This window comes from Triplophysa rosa, linkage group LG3 (genome assembly GCF_024868665.1).
Source record: "Triplophysa rosa linkage group LG3, Trosa_1v2, whole genome shotgun sequence".
NCBI lineage: Eukaryota > Metazoa > Chordata > Actinopteri > Cypriniformes > Nemacheilidae > Triplophysa > Triplophysa rosa.
This window is the reverse complement of record NC_079892.1, coordinates 9136009-9157736: the sequence shown is the minus strand read 5'-3', so window position 1 is coordinate 9157736 and position 21728 is coordinate 9136009. Positions and strand designations below refer to the sequence as shown.

Below are 21728 nucleotides of genomic sequence, written 5' to 3'. Positions count from 1 at the left end.
CAGGTGTGTTTGATTGGGGTTAGAGCTGAAATCTTCAGGACGGTCGATCTCCAGGAGCAGGGTTGGTGACCACTGATTTAGTTGCATGTCTGTTTAAAGTGCGAGGATGCTGCCCCCTACAGAAAATGAACGATATTCTATCTAGATTCACAAAATAAACTCGCCGCCATGGTTCAGATTGAAAGGTTTACACATAGTAGTCAGATAATTAGATCGCGTTCTTATATTTATGTCAGTTATGACATCAGAGAAAGTACAATAAGCTTGTAGCTGACTCACCCATTTCCCCCACATACCGGAGGGCCGGTGGCTTTGCCGCCACTGTCTGAATTCCCCGTCGCAACAACCCTAAGCAGTTTAGTCAACAGTAAATGATGGCACATTTGTGTGAGGTAAGAGTGTTACCGTCATAAGACTGAATACGATGACTCGGACTTCATAAATACAAGCTAAACAAAAATGACACTCGAGACAATATTCGCGCTTTTACGGGAAGATAAATGATATAAAATTGTCATTTACCCCATAAATTATATAAAAGTAAACTAGGGCTGCAACAACTAATCGATAAAATCGATAATGAAATTCGTTGTCAACGAATTTCATTATGGATTAGTTGGTCTGTGACGTCACTTGCGAGCTGCGCAGTTACAAATCAAGCGCGTCTTCTTCCTCTTTAAAATGACCGTTTTAGATGTGTCTCTCCGTGCAGCATGAGCTGCGCAGTTTTAAATGTCAGACGTGGTTCTCCGTGTATGCGTCTCTTCGTGCAGCACGAGATGCGCCGTTTTAAAGTCACACGTGTCTCTCCGTGCAGCGCGAGGTGCGCAGTTTTAAAGTCACACGTGTCTCTCCGTTGATGCGTCTCCGTGCGGCACATGTTGCGCAGTTATAAAGGCAGACGTGTCTCTCGGTGCGTGCGTCTCCGTGCAGCGCGAGGTGCGCAGTTTTAAAGTCCGACGTGTTTTGCATGCATCTCTTCAAGCTGCGCAGTTTTAAAGTTTAAAGGGGAGAGGTGTTTTAAATGACAAAATTAAAGATTATATTAGTAAAACCCAATTTGTGGCGTTTGCACTTTGCAAAGTACGTAATAGGCTAAATACCCTGATTTGGGGGTTTATTTAGTTCAGAGGTGGGTAACGAAGTACATTTACTTGAGTACTGTACTTAAGTACACTTTTTGAGTAGTTAAACTTAAGTATTGCTTTTACTTTTTACTGTACTTCACTACATTTGAATGACAAATATCTCACTTTTCATGGCACAAAAAAATTATTTCCTTGGCCGACCCTCCCCTCGCTCCCACATTTGGGAGAGACTATTGTCAGTTGCTTCTAATATGACACATGAATCAACTCACCAGGTGTGTTAATTATGGAGACATTCACAACATTTTGGGAGAAGGCTAATGAGTTCAGTTGTGTATACTTTTCCCATATCTGATTTACTTATTATAAGCAAAAGATGTAATTACATTTTAACCGATTAATCGAAAAATAATCGACCAACTAATCGATTATCAAAATAATCATTAGTTGCAGCCCTAAAGTAAACGGACCTGACTGGATTGCACTGCGGCATTTTACACAAGACGATTCATTAAATCCAGCCTAGGGTTTAGTACCTTTAGATTTATTATAGACACAAACTGTGCCTGTTCTAAAAATCTAAAATAACACATATCTGTTCTGCTTTTCAGTATAGTAGCCGAAACGCTGTAAATTACATCGACAATATTGATACAGTATTACTACGATGTGGTATTACGGCACTAAATCGGGAGGATCCTAAACAAAGCTAAGCTGACTGTAAAGTTAACTTAAGGCTAAAATACACTACAAGACTTTTGCTCAGAAGATTTTGCCCAGATTTTCAGTCTGGACTTGTTGCAGAAAGTCTGTGCCAGTCTGCAGATTTGATCAGTTAGTGTGTTTCTATCTGAAACTTTCAAAAAGTCTGCATGTGTATGTCTGTTCAGATTTTAAAAGTCTTGTAGTGTGTTCCAGCCATTACTATAACGCCGCATCTTCCCCATAACGTTACCTATTTACCCAAAGGCGAATACATTCCAAAAAATGTATTATTTGCATACACACAGTCAAAATACCCTTAACAATTTTGGTCAATGCTGGTCCTGTGGAACACTAACAAGATCGTCCCGTGAAAATGTATTGTATTCCATACAAATGGGTTCCTTCCTTTCTGCCAGGTCCTCTGTTTAGCCGCTGAACGTCGTGACGCTGTGCGTGATGACGCAGCGCGTAAGGCGATGGAGAGCCCCGCAGCCGCATTGTTGTGGGGGGAAGAGAGGCGAGTTAGCCTGCTAGCATAGCGCTCACACGGCCAGCCCAATAACGACCGAAAAACAGTCGCGTTGGCATGGTCGAGCTGCTTTTATCGTGAGCGAATACGTCCGGCTTTTAAATGCTTATGTTGGAATCCAGGAGGCCGTCACGGATACCTAGTGTTACGCTTCGAAAACAACAGATACGCGGTGAGTGGACGGTAGCGCCTGTAACGCGGCTCGTGCACGGATTAAACCCACTGCTGTTCAGTAGGCCACACCGCTGCTGCTTTTAGCTCGGCCTTACTGCCTTCAAAGCTCCATTTAACGTCGACGGCAAAGGTAAGAAACTTCCCTTTTAACTGCGACCGAACCTAGGAAGCTTAATGTATATATGTAGCCGTGTACAGGTGCGCGTGTGTGTATGTTTTTACAACCGTGTTTTGTTTTGTTTGACGCCATGTTTGCAGTAATGTCGATGGACCTCTCTAAACGGCATTAGCTCACTAGCGGAGCCACCAACAGGCCCCGTATCCTGTCGTTGCGGCTCGGGGTGTGTGTTTTCTCCAGAGCTGTGTTCCGTGTCTACTGTTTGGCCTTGTCTGCCCTGCCCCCCTCAAACAAACAAAGCCTGGACGTAAAACCACGGCTGTTACGCCACAGTGTCTCAGTTATATGGGTTAATATGTCAGCGTGCGGCTTAAGAAGTCAGTCAAGAATTTCAATAAAAAATAAATTAAGAAGTGAGTTCAACTTTGCAAACATGTTAAAATGTTGGGGTTGTGTTATTGACAGTGTAAATATGGTATTGTTTGCAACTAAATAATTAACAATGACAGGTGGCAACACAACAGGACAATAACTGCTTGTACGCTGCTAGTTACTTGGTTTTAGGTTACCATGGACACAAGCTTAGATATTTGCGTACAGTTGTTTACAGTGATACCACATGGTGGAGGTGTTGTTAAGTTGCACAGTCATTTAAATATGTATATAACGGTAGACGTCATGTGAAACTTTTTGAATGTATTGGAACTTGTTGTAGAGAATAAAATGGAAGTTGATGTTTGTTGTTCTTGTGTCATACCTCAGTTCCTCTGAAACGTTCAAAATGAGGAAGAAGTCTCGACAAAATCGCGTGTCCACCCCGCCGAGGCCTCCCTCCCCCATCAAGCCCTCGCGGAACCGCGAGACCCTGACTTACGCCCAGGCTCAGCGCATGGTGGAGCTGGATATAGACGGGCGTGTTCACAGGCTCAGCATTTACGACAAACTGGATGTTATCGACAGCGATGACCCTTTAGCTCAGGAGATCAGCGAATGCACCAGCAACAAGGAGAACACCGAAAAGCCGCAGCAGATTCTCGTGCGTTCGGTGCGGCTCAAAAACAACCAGCAGAAGAAGAGCGCCGCGTTGGCGACTGTGCAGGGTACACAAGCTCAGGGCAGGCTACCAGAGCCAAAGATCAGAACGGTTGAGTACAACCTTCCAGCTGTGCCACGGAGGCCGTCAACGTACTATACCTATGTGGAGAAGACGTCGGATGAGCTCGATGAGGAGGTCGAATACGACATGGATGAGGAGGACTATGCATGGCTCGAGCTGATCAACGAGAAGAGGAAGAGCGACGGCTACAGCCAGGTCTCTCAGAACCTGTTCGAGTTCCTCATGGACCGCTTTGAGAAGGAGTCTTTCTTCGAGAGCCAGGGCCAAGGTGAACCCCAGTCGCTTATTGACGAAGACGCCGTGTGCTGCATCTGCATGGACGGCGAGTGCCAGAATAGTAACGCTATTCTCTTCTGCGACATGTGCAATCTTGCCGTGCATCAGGAGTGTTACGGAGTCCCCCACATACCGGAGGGCCGGTGGCTTTGCCGCCACTGTCTGAATTCCCCGTCGCAACAAGCAGCGTGTATATTCTGCCCCAACAATGGCGGCGCCCTCAAGAGGACAGATGACGATCGCTGGGGTCACGTCGTTTGCGCCATATGGGTCCCCGAAGTCGGTTTTACCAATACGGTTTTCATTGAGCCCATCGATGGTGTGGCGAACATTCCGCCGGCACGCTGGAAACTCACCTGTTACATGTGTAAGAAAAAGGGAGTGGGTGCTTGCATCCAATGCAGCAAGGCAAACTGTTACACAGCTTTTCATGTCAGCTGTGCACAGAAAGCCGGTCTGTACATGAAGATGGAGCCTGTCAAAGAGGTTACTGAATCAGGAGCCACTTCGTTCTCCGTGAAGAAGACGGCCTACTGCTGCTCGCATACCCCTAACGGTTGTGTAAGGAGACCTCTCACCATATACGAAGACTCCAAACCCAAGAACGGTTTGTGTCAGAAGGGTGCTCAAAGAGGAGAGAGGGAAAGAGCAAAGGGATGCCAGAAAAAGAAGACTAAAAAGGTAGAATCGGAGCCTGTTGCCACAGTTCCCGCCGTTTCCGGGCCTAGTATTACACCTAAAAGGTATGTGTGATTATTTTCTGCATGAACTGTTTCTGTGACATAATTCTGTTTCGGTGGATTGTATTTCATGCGTTTGTTTTTCTTCCTGACAGTTTCAACACAATCCTCAATCAAGTTTCAGTCCAGAAGAAGAAAGTCTTTGTGGAACGTGTTCTAAGTTACTGGATGCTCAAGAGGCAGTCGAGGAACGGTGTACCTCTAATAAGACGCCTGCAGACTACCACACAAACACAAAAAGAACCAGAACAGGTAAGACTGCCGTGGTCTTTAATGATGGACAGCTTTATGCAAGCTCAAACATGTCCTTTACAAATGTGATGTCATTGTTTTAATGTATTAAAAAAAAATTATTGACAGGTGCAGTGTAGGGAGGACCATCAGGCTTTGACCGAGCAGTTAAAGGACTGGCACCGCTTACGGCACGATCTGGAGCGAGCCCGCTTGCTGCTGGAGCTCATTCGCAAGAGAGAGAAACTGAAGAGAGAGGAGGTACAGTCACTGTCATATGCCACAACGTTCGTAGAAGTGGGCACTTTACAGTTCTGAGATCAGTTTGATAGTATTATTCTTGATGAAATGAGGTCAGAGCAATCATTCAATTGTTAAAATAAAATATTAAGAGAATTCTATTAAAGGGACAGTTCACCCAAATATAAAAGTTCTGTCATTATTTATTCACCCTCGAGTTGTTCCAAATCTGTATAAATGTCTTTGTTCCGATGAACACAAAGAAATGGTAACCAAATGGTTCTTGGTCACCATTGACTACCATTGTGGGGAAAATGGTGCCTTGGCCCAAAACTGTTTGCTTTCCTACATTCTTCAAAATATCTTATTTTGTGTTCAACAGAACAAAGTATTTTATGAATTTTTCCTACTATGGTAGTCAATGGTGGCCAAGAACTGTTTGGTTACAAGCATTCTTCCAAATATCTTTTTCTGTGTTTATCAGAACAAAGAAATGTATACAGATTTGGAACAACTCGAGGTGAGAAAATGAAGACAGAATTTTCATTTTTGCGTGAACTGTTCCTTTAAATGTTACATCCTTTGCTAACGTTGGTTAAGGCAGTTGTTATGGTTAAATTATGTGGAAATGTAACAAAAAGAAAATGTAGGGTTGATTTTATTCTATTGTTAAAGTCCCAGTGAAATAAAAAATGACAATGCCTATTTTTTAAGGAAATATTGCAGTGTTTATTGAAAATAGTTTGTCAATGTGGGTCAATCTCTTTTTAAAAATCTGAAAATGCACTTCCGTCCTGTAATGACTATCCATCTTAGATGACATGTTAGACGGCTTGGGCGGAGCATCCGTTAACTCCTCCCATTTAACTGTCAGTCTGCTGCCAGTTCCTTTTCTAAATGCAAAGGCTTTTTTACACATCCAATCAAATCGCAGAGAAAGACAAAAGCCACGCCCACAACTTTTCTTATTCGAAATCTCATTTCACTTGGAAATGCGGCAAAATACGGAAGTAGAAACGATCGCAACTTCAGATTCACGGGGACTTTAATTGATCAATAAGGAAGACCAAGAAGAGATTTGGATCGGTAGAGATTTTGGTGAAATATTCCTATATATGTTCCTGAACAGTTTGTCTATGCAAAGTTAAAGGGATTTATTTTAACGTCATGTTGACTGTAAAGGGACATTAGGGTGTGCAGGGTGTGTACTTCAATGCATGTCAGTTGTTGTGATATTTACATGTTTTGGTCTGAATTCATCAGATGAGGCTCCAGCAGTCAGTTCTGGAAATGCAGCTCACGCCGTTTCCCATCATGCTGCGTGCAGTGCTGGATCAGCTTCAGGAGAAAGATCAAGCCAGAATCTTTGCCCAGCCTGTCAGCGTCAAAGAGGTAAGACTGTCTCTTCTGGTCTAACCTTCACTGGGCCAATCTCCATAATTACACAAGCAGTCAAATGTTTTGACACGCTTGACTGAATCTGTATTTCACATGACTTTAATACCTTTTATCTAAGGGCTTATGCTTAAATGCCTGAAATGAGTTTTGCAGATGAATATAAATTGTGCTTAGGTATGAATTTCTTTCCAAATAAACTTTCAAGTTGTGAAACGCTTTGGTATTTCATTTTCTGTTTATTTTGAGAAGAACAGCAGGAAACAAAATGTCCAGCATTCCATGTGGCACCAGAGAGTAGAAATCTGTAGGCAAAGAGAAACTATTAAATGAAAATATTTTTTTAAGTAAAGATCTTATTTTTGTTAAATTCATATTGTTCTGTTTTTGTTTTAGTATATTTAATGTCTTTTTTCAGATTTATTGACTTTGTTCAAATGAATTTACTATTAAAATTTGTAAAGAATGAGTAGGTGTGTCCAGACTTTTGACTGTCACTGTAAACAGAGAATGATTGTCACTGTAAACTTAAGATTTTTATTTTACCAATTGTTTTTTTGTGCATGTAGGTTCCCGACTATCTAGATCACATCAAACATCCCATGGACTTCTCCACCATGAGGAAACGCATCGACACCCAGGAATACAAGAACCTGGATGAGTTTGAGGGCGACTTCAACCTCGTCATCAACAACTGCATGAAATACAACTCCAAGGACACCTTCTTTTACCGCGCCGCTGTACGTACGCGAGACCACGGCGGAGTGATCCTCAGGAGGACGCGGCGGGACATGGAGCGGATCGGCTACGACTTCTCCAGCGGAATGCACCTCACCGAACCGCCGAAGATGGAGCCACCTCCAGCACTGTCCTGGGAAGAGGGTAAGGTCCTACTCATTTAGTTTCTTCCGTCACATGGAGGTGAGATTACAGAACAGAATAATTGGTTTGTTGATTATCTAGGATTAATGGATTTGATCTGTTTTAGTTGATCGACTGTTAAACCCAGCCAATCGGGAACACATGTCTAAGGAGGAAGGGTTAAATAAGCTGTTGGAGACGCTGGATCTTGTCAGTGCCATGAAGTCATGCCCTTCCAGGAGTAAACGGCTCAAGCTGCTTAAAAAGACCATCGGTGATGTGCGGATGGAAATGGGTCAGAAGACGGAGCCCCCTTTGTCAAAGCAGAATGGTCCCAAGCAGGAGGAGAGCATGGTCCTTACTATACCCCAGGCCACAGAAGAAGAAGGTGCCGTTTTGTTAAATCACATTAGATTTCTGTACTAAAACAATTCAAATTTACTACATTTATACAACACTTGTGAAAAACATTGACATTGTTATTACAAAAAATGCAAAGAGAAGCAAAGCCGTATTTTGAGCAAAAGGTATAATTGTGAAATGACAAGAATTTTAGAAAACTTTCAGTCTTCAATCTCTTTTGGTCTAGTACTCTTGTACTAATAGTTTCTCTGTTATTCCAGTTGATAAGTCATTACCTCCCAAACTCGAGCCTTCAGACTCCATGCCGCTTCTGGCAAACTCCGACAGTCCGTCTGAACCTCCTACACTGAAACCTGTGGAGCCCAGCCTGGAGAAGTGCCCGAAAAAGGTCAAATTTGACAGCGAGATGCTCTCTACCTCACTTCTAAACGGACTCTCCCCTGACGTTCTGCCCTCCAACAACAACGTTATGGTTGCTACCTCCACTCTCACCGAACCAGCAAACATGGTCAACCGACGAACGGCCGTGCTGTTCCGGAAGTCGAAGAACACGAGCCCGCAGAAACCATTGAACCCGAGCGACTCTCCGGTCGACTGCCCTCAGCTAGGCACTAAGACCTTCCTTTCTGTCGTCATCCCTCGCCTCGAGACCCTGCTCCAGAACAGGAAGCGAACACGCAGTGCTAGCGGAGATTGTCAGGAGGAGGATGAGCACGAGTGTCCAATCAAACGCTTGGATACCAGTAAGCACTTACACAATCAGTCCTTAAAAAACATCCTTGTTTAGACATTGGTTGCACATGTCAATGCATTGTCTTACAGGCATGTCCAATGGCTTTTCAGAGCCAAAGAAAGGGCTAACTGCAGGTCGACCGTCTGAGCCTCGACGCCGCTGTGCTTCAGAGTCCAGCATCTCCTCCAGTGGAAGCGGAAGCATCCAAGAGAACACAAGGTGGGCATGAGTACTGACTGCTTAATAAACAGCACTTTTAATGCTTTATTATTAGTACTGAAGAACTGAACCTTTTTTGAATCTCTCGCAGTGATGTCAGTCATACAAAGAGCGGGAAAGGAAAGCTGGCGATGACGAGACGAAACACAACGGAGGATAAAAAAGAGCTGGTGAATTGCGTGGAAACGGGAAACATTTCCAAAGCCAGCAAGATGGCAGCAGGTGAGCGTCCAGCTTTTAGCGGGCGTCATGGGGTATGCAGGTTTTTACACCAGCCCCATACCTCAGTTACAAGAAATGGGTCGTCCGTGACGCATTCAAGACCCATTCCGGCAGCCGCATCAGTGTCCCGTCAGCACTGTGGAAGCTTGCTGTCCTTTTTTTTGCTTTCTCTGGCACTGATCTGCTCTTCATGGCTTTGTCTAACATAAATAAAAGACCTCTGCTTACCGCTGTAGCGTCTGCATGTGTAAAACCCTCATGTTCGAATAATCATCAGCTTATCCTGTCACTCTGAGTAGTTGCTGCTTTCGTTTGCTTTCCAACATGGTCCTTTAAGGAACAGTTCATGTAAAAATAAAACGGTCAGTTTGCTCAGCCCTATGGTGTTCTTGAGTTTGACTTTTATCATGGAACGCAAAGAAATACGATGAGATTTGAAAGCTACAGTGAAGGCAAACTCCTATACTGACAGTTTTATGGTACTTGTTTGTGTTTTTGAGCTTGACAGTAGCTCCAACAGTGTACACAATTCCTATTTTTGTCTTCCTTGAAAGAAAGTCAAACGGGTTCGAGCTGAAATAAGGGGGCGAGTAAGTGATAACAATGGAAATTTTGGATGAACTGTTCCTTTAAAGGTAATTCCACCCTAAATGCTGTTTCTCCAAATATTCTCCTTATAGTGCTGAGTGAAATCTTTTGGCCTGTTCAGTGCTCTTCCGAAATTGCTTCTGCATTCTGACTCGCAAGCATGTCAGAGTCTGGGCTTTTAGTCACATGACCTGTTTGGCTTTTTCAAACCATGTGTGATCCAAAACCATATTTTGAGTAATATAAACGGTTAAAAAATGATCTTTGCAAACACCACCGGAGGCACAGATCATGCGTCCGGTGAAAAGCTCGGCATGCTTCCGTCAAAGAAACTGCCCCGATTGCTGATTGGCCGAACACTGCCATGGCTCTTGAGGTGTTCTGCGCCATTTGTACCGTGAACCCCTCATAACTTTCCATTATTCCTACTCTCGTAGAGATTGACAGCAGCAATATTTGGATGCCTGCTAACACCTCACTAAATCTGGAGCCCCTTAAACTAGTTTGGGCCAAACTTAGTGGATATCCTTCCTATCCTGCCTTGGTGAGTGTGCATGTGTGCATGCCTGTCAGAGACTGGTTTTCCTCTTCTTCCTCTTCATTATTTCATGCCTCAGCCTCTTCAGTGGCCAACAATCAACTCATTACATTACGTGCCAGGTGATACAAACAGTATGTGTGTCCATTGTGAGCGTGTATGCGAGGGTGCGTGTTTGTGTTCCCTTGTCTTGTGGCGACCATTTCCATTTCCAACTGTGTGTATTTTAGCAGTCACGGTTACTTTGAGTTACCAGGTTGCGGGGCCTTCGGGATGTGTGTGAAGTTGCTGTTGTGTTGACATGCTGTCTGACCCACCCGTAGATCATAGATCCTCAGATGCCCCGGTCGGGCTGTCATCTCAACGGCGAGTTCATTCCCACCCCTCCGCGGGACGTTCTCAGGGTCGGAGAGCTGATGCAGTACAGGTCCAAGGAGAAACTCTTCCTCGTCCGCTTCTTCGACAGCAGACGCAACTGGTGAGCGACTATTCATTAACTACGTATTAAAGGCATAGTTCACCCAACCAAAAATTCTGTCATCATTTTATCCGAACTGAAAGGCGGTATCCATTCACTTCTATTGTATGGAGACAAAACCAATGGAAGTCAATGGGTACCGTCGTTGTTCGGTTACCAACATTCTTCAAAATATCTTCTTTTGTGTTCTACAGAAGAAAGAAAGTCATACAGGTTTGAAATGAGAAGAGGGTGAGCAAATGATGACACAGTTTTCATTTTTGGGTGAAGTATCCCTTTAAACCTAAAATGTGTTCTGATTGGTTGTAATTTTAATGCTTTGTGTAACGTTTAAAGTGTGACAGTGTTGAAACGCAGGCTTCCATTGCTGTTTTAAAATAACCCGCGCTCTCAAATCTCCCTCAGGCAATGGCTTCCTAAATCCAAGATGGTACCGTTCGGGATTGACCAGATGTTAGACAAAAGTAAAATGTTGGAAGGCAAAACGTCAAGTATTCGCAAAGCTGTGCAAAGCGCCTTCAACCGTGCCATGAACCACTTGAGCCTCGTCCAGGACTTAGGCGCCGGAGTTTAACCCTCGCCCGAGGGCTTGCAATTAAGGGTTCCGTCAAGCCCCACGTTTACTCAACGCTATGCTTGCATATCAGACTGGCCGGGGTTTACCGAGGCCCCTCTCCCTCCCAATCTGTTTGGACTAACAGACGAATGTGAGAGCACCTCCACTGTCCTCTAATGTGCTGCAAGACTGCTGTGAACTCACACACTGCCATCTCTTTTCCTTTCCACTTCCAACACCATCCACGACGCCTCGTGTTTAACTCTGGCTGTAAATAACGTCATCCTAAATTATCCAACACTAATTTATTGTTCTTGTTTTGGTTTGTACCGCACACGACCTCCTGGAAGATTTCTTCTCCAAGGTAATTTCTCATCCGCACTGAGGTGCGAATCCATCTGGTGCTACATCACGTGCGAAGCCTCGATTTTTCCGTACTAGAGACTTGGAAGGGGCTGTCGCACTTACTGTATCAAACTTTTGTTGTTTTCGCTCTACTTTTGTTTTGTTTTGTTTTTTAACGGTTAAGTTATTGTTATTTGTCAATGCAAGCTTCTCCTCGGCATTAACATGTTATCTACTTTTTATATAAAAATATTCTTATGGGACACAACTAAGTGATGTTTGTAAATATTTATATAAAGCTATGGAATTATATACATGTAATACTTTAGAGTGGTAAGAGAAAATCAAATCGGAGAAGAGAAAAACAACAGTAGCGATGAATGCCAGAAGTGCATCAGTCATGCAAAACCAAAAATTTTGCTGCCCAGGTTTTTTCGGTGTATTTGTTTGGAATGTTTATCCCTGGTTTTCATATTAGTTTGTGTGAATGTTTCAAACAGATAGTATGAAAAAAAACCTTCAATTTGTTGCTTATTTCACTGTGCTCTCGGGAACTGTATCGTAGGTCTGAATAAAGACGTGCCTGTACAAATGTGTTGTATTAGGACAAAATGAAAGTATGCAAAACTTTATATTCACAGTAGGCATTTTTGGTGGAAGCTGTGTGTTGCCTATTTTTGCGTTGTGTGCGGGTGTTTTATTAATAGGCCTCTGTTGTGACTGTTTAACTGTGTCTCTCTCCAGTAATGGATTCTGGGTAGCATTCTGGGTTCAAAACACTTTGTATGAATGTCTTGTACTTATATTGACCGGTACTCTTGTTTCTTTTTCTCTGGGAGGATCACAATATAGCCAATGATAGCGAGCGCTGGCGAGATCCAGTATTTTTTAAGTACACTGAAAATAAACAGATGAAAACTTAAACCTGTGCCTGCATTTTCTTTTTGTACCTATAATGGAAAAACAGAAAGTCACTAGATGGAGCTCTTGAGCCAAGCACACCCTGTTCTGACCTCCATCCTTAAAGAAAGTGCTTAAGCTTTGACAGAATGTGATTGTAAAAGATCTATTCCAAACTCTTATAATCTTCCAGCAAGGTCAGCATTGTTGTTGTAAAGCAGATTAAAGGGCTCTTTTATATCCGTATCAGCACTACCTGTTCCAGCGATGTGGGCCTGTCAAGCAATAACAGGCACAGCTGTCCCATTTCTCTTTCTGCCTCGGTCTCTGTCTTTCTCTTCTGTTCCTCTCACTTAACCACTATTAATGTGTCTGTGTTTACCCCAGCCTGCATGTACCTCTTGTGGGCTGTAGCGTAGGCTATCTTTCACAAACGTACGATGACTAAAAAAAAGATATTGTCGTCTGTTAGCATGGCAATCTGGAGAAAGTGCTTGGAAAAAAATGTAAAGTGGATGTAATTGGGATAGAACAATGGTTCATCAAAGCACATCTAGTGTTCGACACAATCAATAGAGATTTTATATTGTTAGATATTTTAATGTTTGAGAAAAGGAGTCTGGCTCTTATAATGATCTTTTAAACGTGTGAGAAAAATCCAGTCAGTGACTGATGGTGTAGGCCTATTATAGATGGTTTCAGCAGCAAGGTAATTTACGGTAGACCTCTGCAAAGAATCAATAACTGTTGAGTAGTTTTCATTTAATACAATACAATATACAATAAAATATGATTATAGATTAAATATAAATAATTATTTAAAAATACTATATTATAACCGGAAGTTAACTTCGGGCCACCGTGCGTCTGATGAAACGGTCTATGGTCAAAACAAATAAATAATAGAAATTGGTTTGAGTTTAAAGTGGCCAAATCATCATTTACCCTGCCTTGTTAGCTCTTATTACTAGTTTTGTGGTGAATAGTTCAATTGTTATCGTGCGATTTAATCCACAATAAATAACTAAAATAAATATAATCATTAATCAAAATATGAAAATATGAAAATGTACAGCCGTGGCCAAAAGTTTTGAGAATGACACAAATATTAATTTTCACAAAGTCTGCTGCCTCAGTTTTTATGATGGAGAATTGCATATACTCCAGAATGTTATGAAGAGTGATCAGATGAATGGAATTTTATTGTGAAGTCCCTCTTTTCCATGAAAATGAACTTAGTCCAAAAAAACATGTACATTCCATTTCAACCCTGCCACAAAAAGACCAGCTGACATCATGTCAGTGATTCTCTGGTTAACACAGGTGAGAGTGTTGATGAGGACAAGGCTGGAGATCACTCTGTAATGCTGACTGAATTAGAATAACAGAATGGAAGCTTTAAAAGGAGTGGTGCTGGAAATCATTGTTCTTCCTCTGTTAACCATGGTTACCTGCAAGGAAACACGTGCAGTCGTCATTGCTTTGCACAAAAAGGGATTCACAGGCAAGGCTATTGCTGCTAGTAAGATTGCACCTACATCAACCATTTATCGGATCATCAGAAACTTCAAGGAGAGAGGGTCAATTGTTGTGAAGAAGGCTTCAGGGCGCCCAAGAAAGTCCAGCAAGCGCCAGGATCGTCTTCTACAGTTGATTCAGCTGCGAGATCAGGGCAACACCAGTGCAGAGCTTGCTCAGGTATAGCAGGCAGGTGTGAGTGCATCTGCACGCACAGTGAGGCCAAGATTTTTTGAGGATGGCCTGGTGTCAAGAAGGGCAGCAAAGAAGCCTTCTCTCTAGGAAAAACATCAGGGACAGACTGATATTCTGCAAAAGGTACAGGGATTGGACTGCTGAGGACTGGGGTAAAGTCATTTTCTCTGATGAATCCCCTTCCCCAAAAAAGATTGTCCGGAGAAGAACAGGTGAACGCTACAATCAGTCCTGTGTCATGCCAACAGTAAAGCATCCTGAGACCATTCATGTGTGGGGTTGCTTCTCAGCCAAGGGAGTGGGCTCGCTCACAATTTTGCCTAAGAACACCGCCATGAACAAAGAATGGTGCAAAAACATCCTCGGAGAGCACCTTCTCCCAACCATCCAAGAACAGTTTGGTGATGAACAAATGCCTTTTCCAGCATGATGGAGCACCTTGCCATAAGGCAAAAGTAATAACTAAGTGGCTCGGGGACCAAAACATCAACATTTTGGGTCCATGGAAAGTCCCCAGACCTTTATCCCATTGAGAACTTGTGGTCAATCCTCAAGAGGCGGGTGGACAAACAAAAACCTACAAATTCTGGCAAACTCCAAGCATTGATTATGCAAGAATGGGCTGCCATCAGTGAGGATGTGGCCCAGAAGTTGATTGACAGAGCGCCCGGGTGAATTGCAGAGGTCTTGAAAAAGAAGGGTCAACACTGCAAATATTGAGTCTTTGCGTAAACTTAATGTAATTGTCAATAAAAGCCTTTGACGCTTATGAAATGCTTGTAATTATACTTCAGTATACCATAGTAACATCTGACAAAAACATAAAAATCACTGAAGCAGTAGACTTAGTGAAAGTTAATATTTGTGTCATTCTCAAAACTTTTGGCCACGGCTGTATTCACCATGGTAACCTTTCATTATATGACAAAATGAAAGCATGGTGTAAAAGAGGCATTACCTTATCCAGTTGCTTTGCTAACCATGTTTGACCACAGATTGACCAATCAGAAGCAAGTATTCTATCATTTAAAAAAAATCTTTCTTTTGTGTTTGCATTCTGCATTCATTTGCTATAATCCATTATTTTATGATCTGCCATATCACACAAAAATATTGCTTTCTGATTACCTAAATTATTAATCTTTCTTCATAATGAAAAAGCCTCAATAATAACACCTTGTTTTGTCTAAATTGGCGATATCAGCTTCACAAAGGCATATTAACATTCTTAAGTGGAAACATCAAGCCACACCTCAAGATGTTTGGAGAGGCAGATAAGAGCCTATGGTGGCATCATACAACCGAACAAACGCTTATCCAGAGAAAAGCCTATACTGCTTAAAGGGGCAGTTCACCAAAAAATAAAAATTGTCCCCCCGAACTGTTTGCTACATATTTTGTTTTTCAGAACAAAGAAATTTATAAAGCAATTTTTCCTACCATGGTAGTCCATGGTGGCAAAGAACTGTTTGGTTACAAGCATTCTTCCAAATATCTTTCTCTGTGTTCATCAGAACAAAGACATTTATAAAGATTGGAACAACTTGAGGGTGAGTAAATGATGACAGAATTTTTATGTTTGGGTGAACTGTCCCTTTAATTCTCTACTGAAATGACTCCAGGTGAGATGTACAGTATGTGAGGCAAATAAAAAAGAAATGATTAAATCTCTGAAGCTCTGATGTTTTAGAAATGTTTTAATTTGATCTATTCTAGACTGCAAAGAAGTGAATCAAGAACCTCATATATGGAGTTTACAATGAGTAGCCATGAGCTGTTCTGCAGAATTAAATCAAATAAATATTTAAACAAGTAAATGTATTTGCATAGAAACAAACTTCAAACTGCAATAAAAAAGAAACAACACAAGTGTGATCAATAATTAATTTAGTAACACTAAATTTAACATAAAGGTTCTTTATTCTTAGAATATAGCTCAACAAAAAACTCATATGCTGATTTAGACAGTAATAACTTCATATATTTTCCAATAGTCTTTATTCAAGATGAGGTAACACTGACATCATGGCAGATATGACAAATATAGTTCAGTAAGGTTTTGACTTTTCAACACATGTCTATATGACACATATTTTTTTATCTCTGGTCAAATTTCATCTCACATTTAATCACAAAAAGCAGAAAGTGTTTCTTCCACCGTGGGTTACGGTTTCAAACTTTATTATAAAGTGAAGCTTAACTTCAGCATAACTTACACTGTATATCAATCTAATGATATTAGCGGACGTATCATGGGATGAAAACAATATTGTTGTGTCACCAGACACTCTCAAAACATCAATATCCATATGAGTTCAGATGCATCCTATTAACATGGCAGGACGCCTGTTGTGTATCGTTGAACAGATTTACATCGATGTTTGTTTCCATGACATTCTCCAAGGTTGGTATCGATTTCAGACGCTTGATTTAGAGAAGAACAAGATAAGTTTGACAATATTATTGATTCCAGTTCAGTCAAATGTACAGTATCCTATTTTAACATCATTCATACCTTGACAAAGACAATGAGAACATTGATGAGCCCAGTTTTATCTGATCCATACGCACCTGGTTTCAACCTAAATCATATGTTTGATGGGTCAAATGTTCAACTGCTCGATCGATTCAATCTTCAGCGGGGTTTGTATGGTCTTGTGGAGTTACATGGAAAGCTCAGGAATTTTTGTTGTCTGATCATTCATGTCATACAGCGTGTTACACAATACAATAACTAAATTCCAGAAACAGACATATAGCAAATTGAGAAATGTAAATGGAAAGAATGAAATGAAAACAAATTTGTGACTTATTTTTGTATTACATTTTGTTGTAAAGCACTGAAAAAAGGAATTTTGCTGCTTGTCCAGTATACTTAATTTAAACACGTTAAATCAACATCATTTTTGGAAAATTTGGCCACAACATGATTTTTTCATGTTCACTTATCTAACTTAATGTTGGCACTACATGAATGATTTGTGTTGTGTTAACATATAATTGTTACAACTGGGCAGAGGATACATTTTCCCAGCATGCTTTGCATAAGACTACATTTTGAGATTTATTTTCCTAATGTCTCGTTTTATGTGTTTTTCAGTGATGAGAAGCTTAAGTTTAATGTTCATTTATGTTTGATATTTAAAAGAGTTTGTTATATTTTTTAATTCTGTGGTTATCATTGTTCAGAAAAGCCTTGCTTTTGGTTAGGTAGTGGGCGGTTACATTTATAATTTTGAGCAAAATTTTTGATAAATGAAAATTTTATGTAACATTAACTACAAACATTTATGTTGAGAACGTTAAATGAAAATATGAAACGTGAACATATAAAAATCATGTTTGTTTAACCAACATAAATTGGGCAACTTGAACATAGATAAATTATACTGAGTAAACATAACTTTATTATGTGCAACCGATGTATACTTTTATATGTTAATCCAACAGATTTTTTTTCAGTGCAGTATTTTCAACAGGCTTGTCAGTGGCCTTTAATTTGTTGCTGTTTCTCTGGTAAGAAGGTATAATGAGCATGAGATGAGAAATATAATTAGTCAGATGGGGAAGATTTCTGATATAATTACAGTGGTTGTCTCTGTCTGCTTGAATTAGGAATCCAGAAAATTTGTTAACAGAGGCGGAGTCTGCTGGGTCCCGTCATGCTCAGAAAGCTGGACGTTTTCCTGAAACGAAACAGACAAAAGGCTTCATAAAATGACACGAGGTCATTACAAGTGGATTTCAGAGGTAACGTAGCATTCAGAAGACAAATTAAAATTAATCAAACTCTCGTAGCCTTTATGTGAATTCAAGGACATCTATAGTGAAACGCCTTACAGAACTGACTTGAATTCATTATATTAATTAAATACGCTACATAAACACTTAACACAATATGTAATGGTTTTCAATTATAATCCTTGGAAAGCTCATTTATCTTAGAATTCACTTCCTTGACGTGCATCTCTTATTTGTTCTCTATTAGGCAAAACCTGACAATTCAATTTTTTTGAATGTCATGCAAAATGTAATTAGTTTTGCATTGTTTAAAACTGTAAAACACCATTTCACAATACTGTATAAATAGTAGAATGACCTGTTTTTCCCTTTAGTCTCTCATCCGTGATCATTATTTGACTTTTTCTCCAATTTTGAAAGATGTCATCATTCAGTATCTCATTAAGTTTTATAAGTACTTGAACAAGTAATTTATCCATCTGACAGATGCTTTTATTCAAAGCTTGGATTCAACCTGGGATCTTTGGGAATTAGACCCGTGACTTTGAGAGCTACAGGAACACTCTTGATAAACATAACATTTTTTTAAATGTGCTATTTTCGAGCCGACATTGAGTCAGAAAGGGACGACTAAACATGTGCTGGGTTGTTTCAACCCAAAATGCTGGTTTGGTTTGGTTGGGTCCAATATGAACATAGGTTAATTTAACAGATTGAGTTCATCCGTTTGGACCCAACCATGGTTTTAAAGTTATGTTTACTCAGCATAATGTATGTTCAAGTTGCCCAATGTTTTTTAAACAAAGATGATTTGTAAGTTAGATGACTGAACATGGAAAAATAATGTTGATAAATTTTTTTGTGTTGAATTAACTTTAAAATTGAAGTTTAAATTAAATAAATTGGACAAGTAAATTCCTTTTTATTCATTGAATAGCCTATACAAATTTATATTAGATTTATGTTAGTTTATTGTATTATTCAATTAAAGGATTATTGTCAAAAGGCATATGGCAGAATCACAGAATTTACAAAAACGGGAGTAGCAGGTCTTTTCCTATCAACCAAACCAGCAGCAGGTACAACAGCTCCCTCCTGAAGCTTCCTGCTCTTTGATTGGTCCCTGCTCTCATCATTAGCATATCTCTGTTTAACACATTGTTACTTAAAAAAAACCCTCTGAGGTTTAAAACAGAAAAATATCAGTAGGCCTAAACTCTTTATTTCTCCACTATCAATTTAGACGCACAGTCAGGAAATGGAAGCTCATGTTAATAATTACGTCCGTGGTTTTTATGACCTTGTTTGATTTGTATTAAAGGTTTGGAGATTAAAGGGCTTCCAATGGGATTTGTAGCTGTTAAATGCATAAATGCTGAAATACTATGTAGGAAATTGTTTTGTTTAGGATACGTTTCATAACATTTAAATAAAGGACCTCAGAAAAGGTGTAGATCTGACTTGTGGTGTTTTCTAATACAATCTATTATTATTGCATATACTTATGGTTAGGGGCTTTCTGAACCTGGCAGATGATAAAAAAGTGGAAGAATGACTCAAACCACACTATCACAAGAATGCCCACACAACCACTCATATCATCCATTCTGAATATATAAAATGTTGCTGTTGACTTGACTTTGCAACATTTTGTTTCTTTACCTGACTGGTCTGAGTCTGTGTGCTGAATGTACACAACATTTTATGGTTTGAGGCCTGCGATCGTGGCCATAACCTGCTCTACTTTGAAGCATTCGAGACAGATGTGTGGCGTGTTGTGACTGGAATATATTTCTGCTTTGCATCTCATAAACCCAAAACCATCCAAATATTTCATGGCAGTAAATCCAGAAAGGATGCTGGAGTCTACCTGATTTGCATTTAAAATAAAATCCCAGCTAATATTTCTCTAGATCTTACATTTTCTGTTTGACGGAATTTGGATTAGCCAAGTTATTTGGTTTGAACTTGAACAACACAAAAGGACACAACTGTCGACAAACTGATGAATGGTAATAGAATGCAAGCGTGGATATTATCTTTTTTTGCGCTTTTTATCTTGACAATAATTTACGTGGAGATTGCGAAGACAAAGCGGAATGATCCCAGTGCAAACAAACAGCTGAGCTTGCCATCCGACTTCTGTAACATCACTTTCAAGGAGTCTGTTGAAAGTCTGGCTAAGATACTATGTGAACCTGAGAGCGCATGCATTGAATTCCAAACAGTTTTACAGCAGCCCCATTGCGGCTCTGCTAGATTTTTATCACAAAACACACCCACCTTATTACCATCAGTCATGTTCCACGGTTTCAGGGGTATAATATATCTTTATTATGTTTCTCGTCATATACAACTCTGTCAGAGACTTTGCAAACAGCCATCTGTTTGTCAGAATACATTTTGCATCAGGGGGGACAATTTAGTAAAATGTAGATATGACCTTTGGGGTCACAAATGGGGTCAGGATGAAATGCATGTGGGCGACGTATGACAGACGCTATATATGAATATATTTGCTATATATTTGCAAAAACAGAAAATTCAAAAATCTTGTTTTTTTATTGTGCATAATCAGACTGCAGTTGGGTTGTTTTGATTAAGCTAACTAACACAATAAAACACAATGAAAAACATGATAACCATATGTAGATAGGGTAGGAGGAGATTAATTATATAAGTGCATTTTTCTAATTATAATTATTTATAAAACCACTTGATAAATTACCTTAAATATACATTAAATAAAAAGCTTCTCTCGTACTAAAAATATTACATGAAGCGCAAGATAAAACGTGACCCGGATGCAGAGGTGTAAAGAGTACTACCTGAGTAAAAGTACAGATACATTGCAGGGAAAATTACTCCATTACAAGTTACAAGTCCCGAATTCCAAAACGACTTGAGTAAAAGTCTTAGAGTATCTGATTTTAACAGTACTTGAGTATTTTTCTCATACTGAATGTAGGTTTAAAGCAGCACTAGTCAGTTGATTCGTGAGGAGAGCAATCGCATCAAACTGAACACCTCAAAATTGCAACAAATCAAGGTCGACACCATAGCCCACATCTATTACATTTATGCATTTTGGCAGTCGCTTTTATCCAAAGCAACTTACATTGCATCGTACTATACATTTTTGTTTCTGACTATGTGCAATCCCCTGGGATCGAACCGATGACCTTGGCGTTGTTAGCGCCATGCTCATACCACTGTTAGCGCCATGCTCTTACCACTGAGCCACAGGAAAACACCCAAGTTACAAAGCACCCATATTACAACAGTTAAGCTCAAGTGCTGCTCATAAGGAAACCAATATCCTTCAAAAAGCTCTCTTCAGTAAAACGGATAAATAAAATAATGTAAGTAAAATCACAAAAGTTGAAACCATTTTGCACTGGACATGCTTGTTTTGGCCTTATCGCCTGCAGCAGTCATGTCCTCTTCCCACATAAAACACCAGCGATATTAGCTACCTGATAATGCACATGCATTCGCATAAAGAAGCCATGTTGACAAGTTTCAGTAAGTTAAGGCAAAACGCACAATATATAGTACCTTCAATTCCCTGAAAATGGCAACATTGCTTATTCTGTAGCAGAAATAATCTGGTGCAGAAAAAGTTAGGTGCCATGCAAAATGTAATTTATGTGTAATTGCATTAGTCATTACAAATGTAGTGGAGTACATACTTATAAAAAATGTAGTCAAAGTAAAGAGTAAAAGTTGCAAATATCTTTAATACTCAGTACAACTACAAAGTAGCCAAAAAGATACTTGTCCCCGTGAACCGGAAGTTGCAATCGTTTTTACTTCCGTATTTTGACGCATTTCCCAGTGAAATTGAATTTCGAATGA

At 40.3% G+C, this 21728-nt stretch overlaps 1 protein-coding gene across 2 annotated transcripts; it reads left to right on the top strand.

The window, feature by feature from the left end:
- The first annotated feature begins 2282 nt into the window (after positions 1-2282).
- On the top strand, positions 2283-12434 carry brd1b (bromodomain containing 1b). Of its 2 annotated transcripts, XM_057329897.1 has the most exons (13): positions 2283-2626; positions 3377-4750; positions 4843-4999; positions 5108-5239; positions 6482-6610; positions 7183-7495; positions 7602-7862; positions 8098-8580; positions 8660-8789; positions 8881-9011; positions 10037-10143; positions 10461-10615; positions 11021-12434. In XM_057329897.1, exons 2-13 carry the CDS (start codon positions 3396-3398, stop codon positions 11187-11189), a joined length of 3522 nt encoding a protein of 1173 aa, XP_057185880.1. In that variant the 5' UTR covers positions 2283-2626; positions 3377-3395; the 3' UTR covers positions 11190-12434. The 2 variants fall into 2 exon arrangements, with proteins under 2 accessions (XP_057185880.1, XP_057185882.1); XM_057329899.1 differs by lacking the exons at positions 10037-10143; positions 11021-12434 and adding an exon at positions 10810-10999.
- The last annotated feature ends 9294 nt before the right edge of the window (positions 12435-21728 follow it).

What these genes read in the sequence shown, in the direction of transcription:
- brd1b (XM_057329897.1), top strand. Translation starts at nt 3,396, where the DNA reads ATGAGGAAGAAGTCTCGACAAAATCGCGTGTCCACCCCGCCGAGGCCT. An exon ending in AATCAAACGCTTGGATACCA is followed by an intron (nt 8,581 to 8,659) that starts GTAAGCACTTAC and finishes ATTGTCTTACAG; the next exon opens with GCATGTCCAATGGCTTTTCA. An exon ending in AGCATCCAAGAGAACACAAG is followed by an intron (nt 8,790 to 8,880) that starts GTGGGCATGAGT and finishes AATCTCTCGCAG; the next exon opens with TGATGTCAGTCATACAAAGA.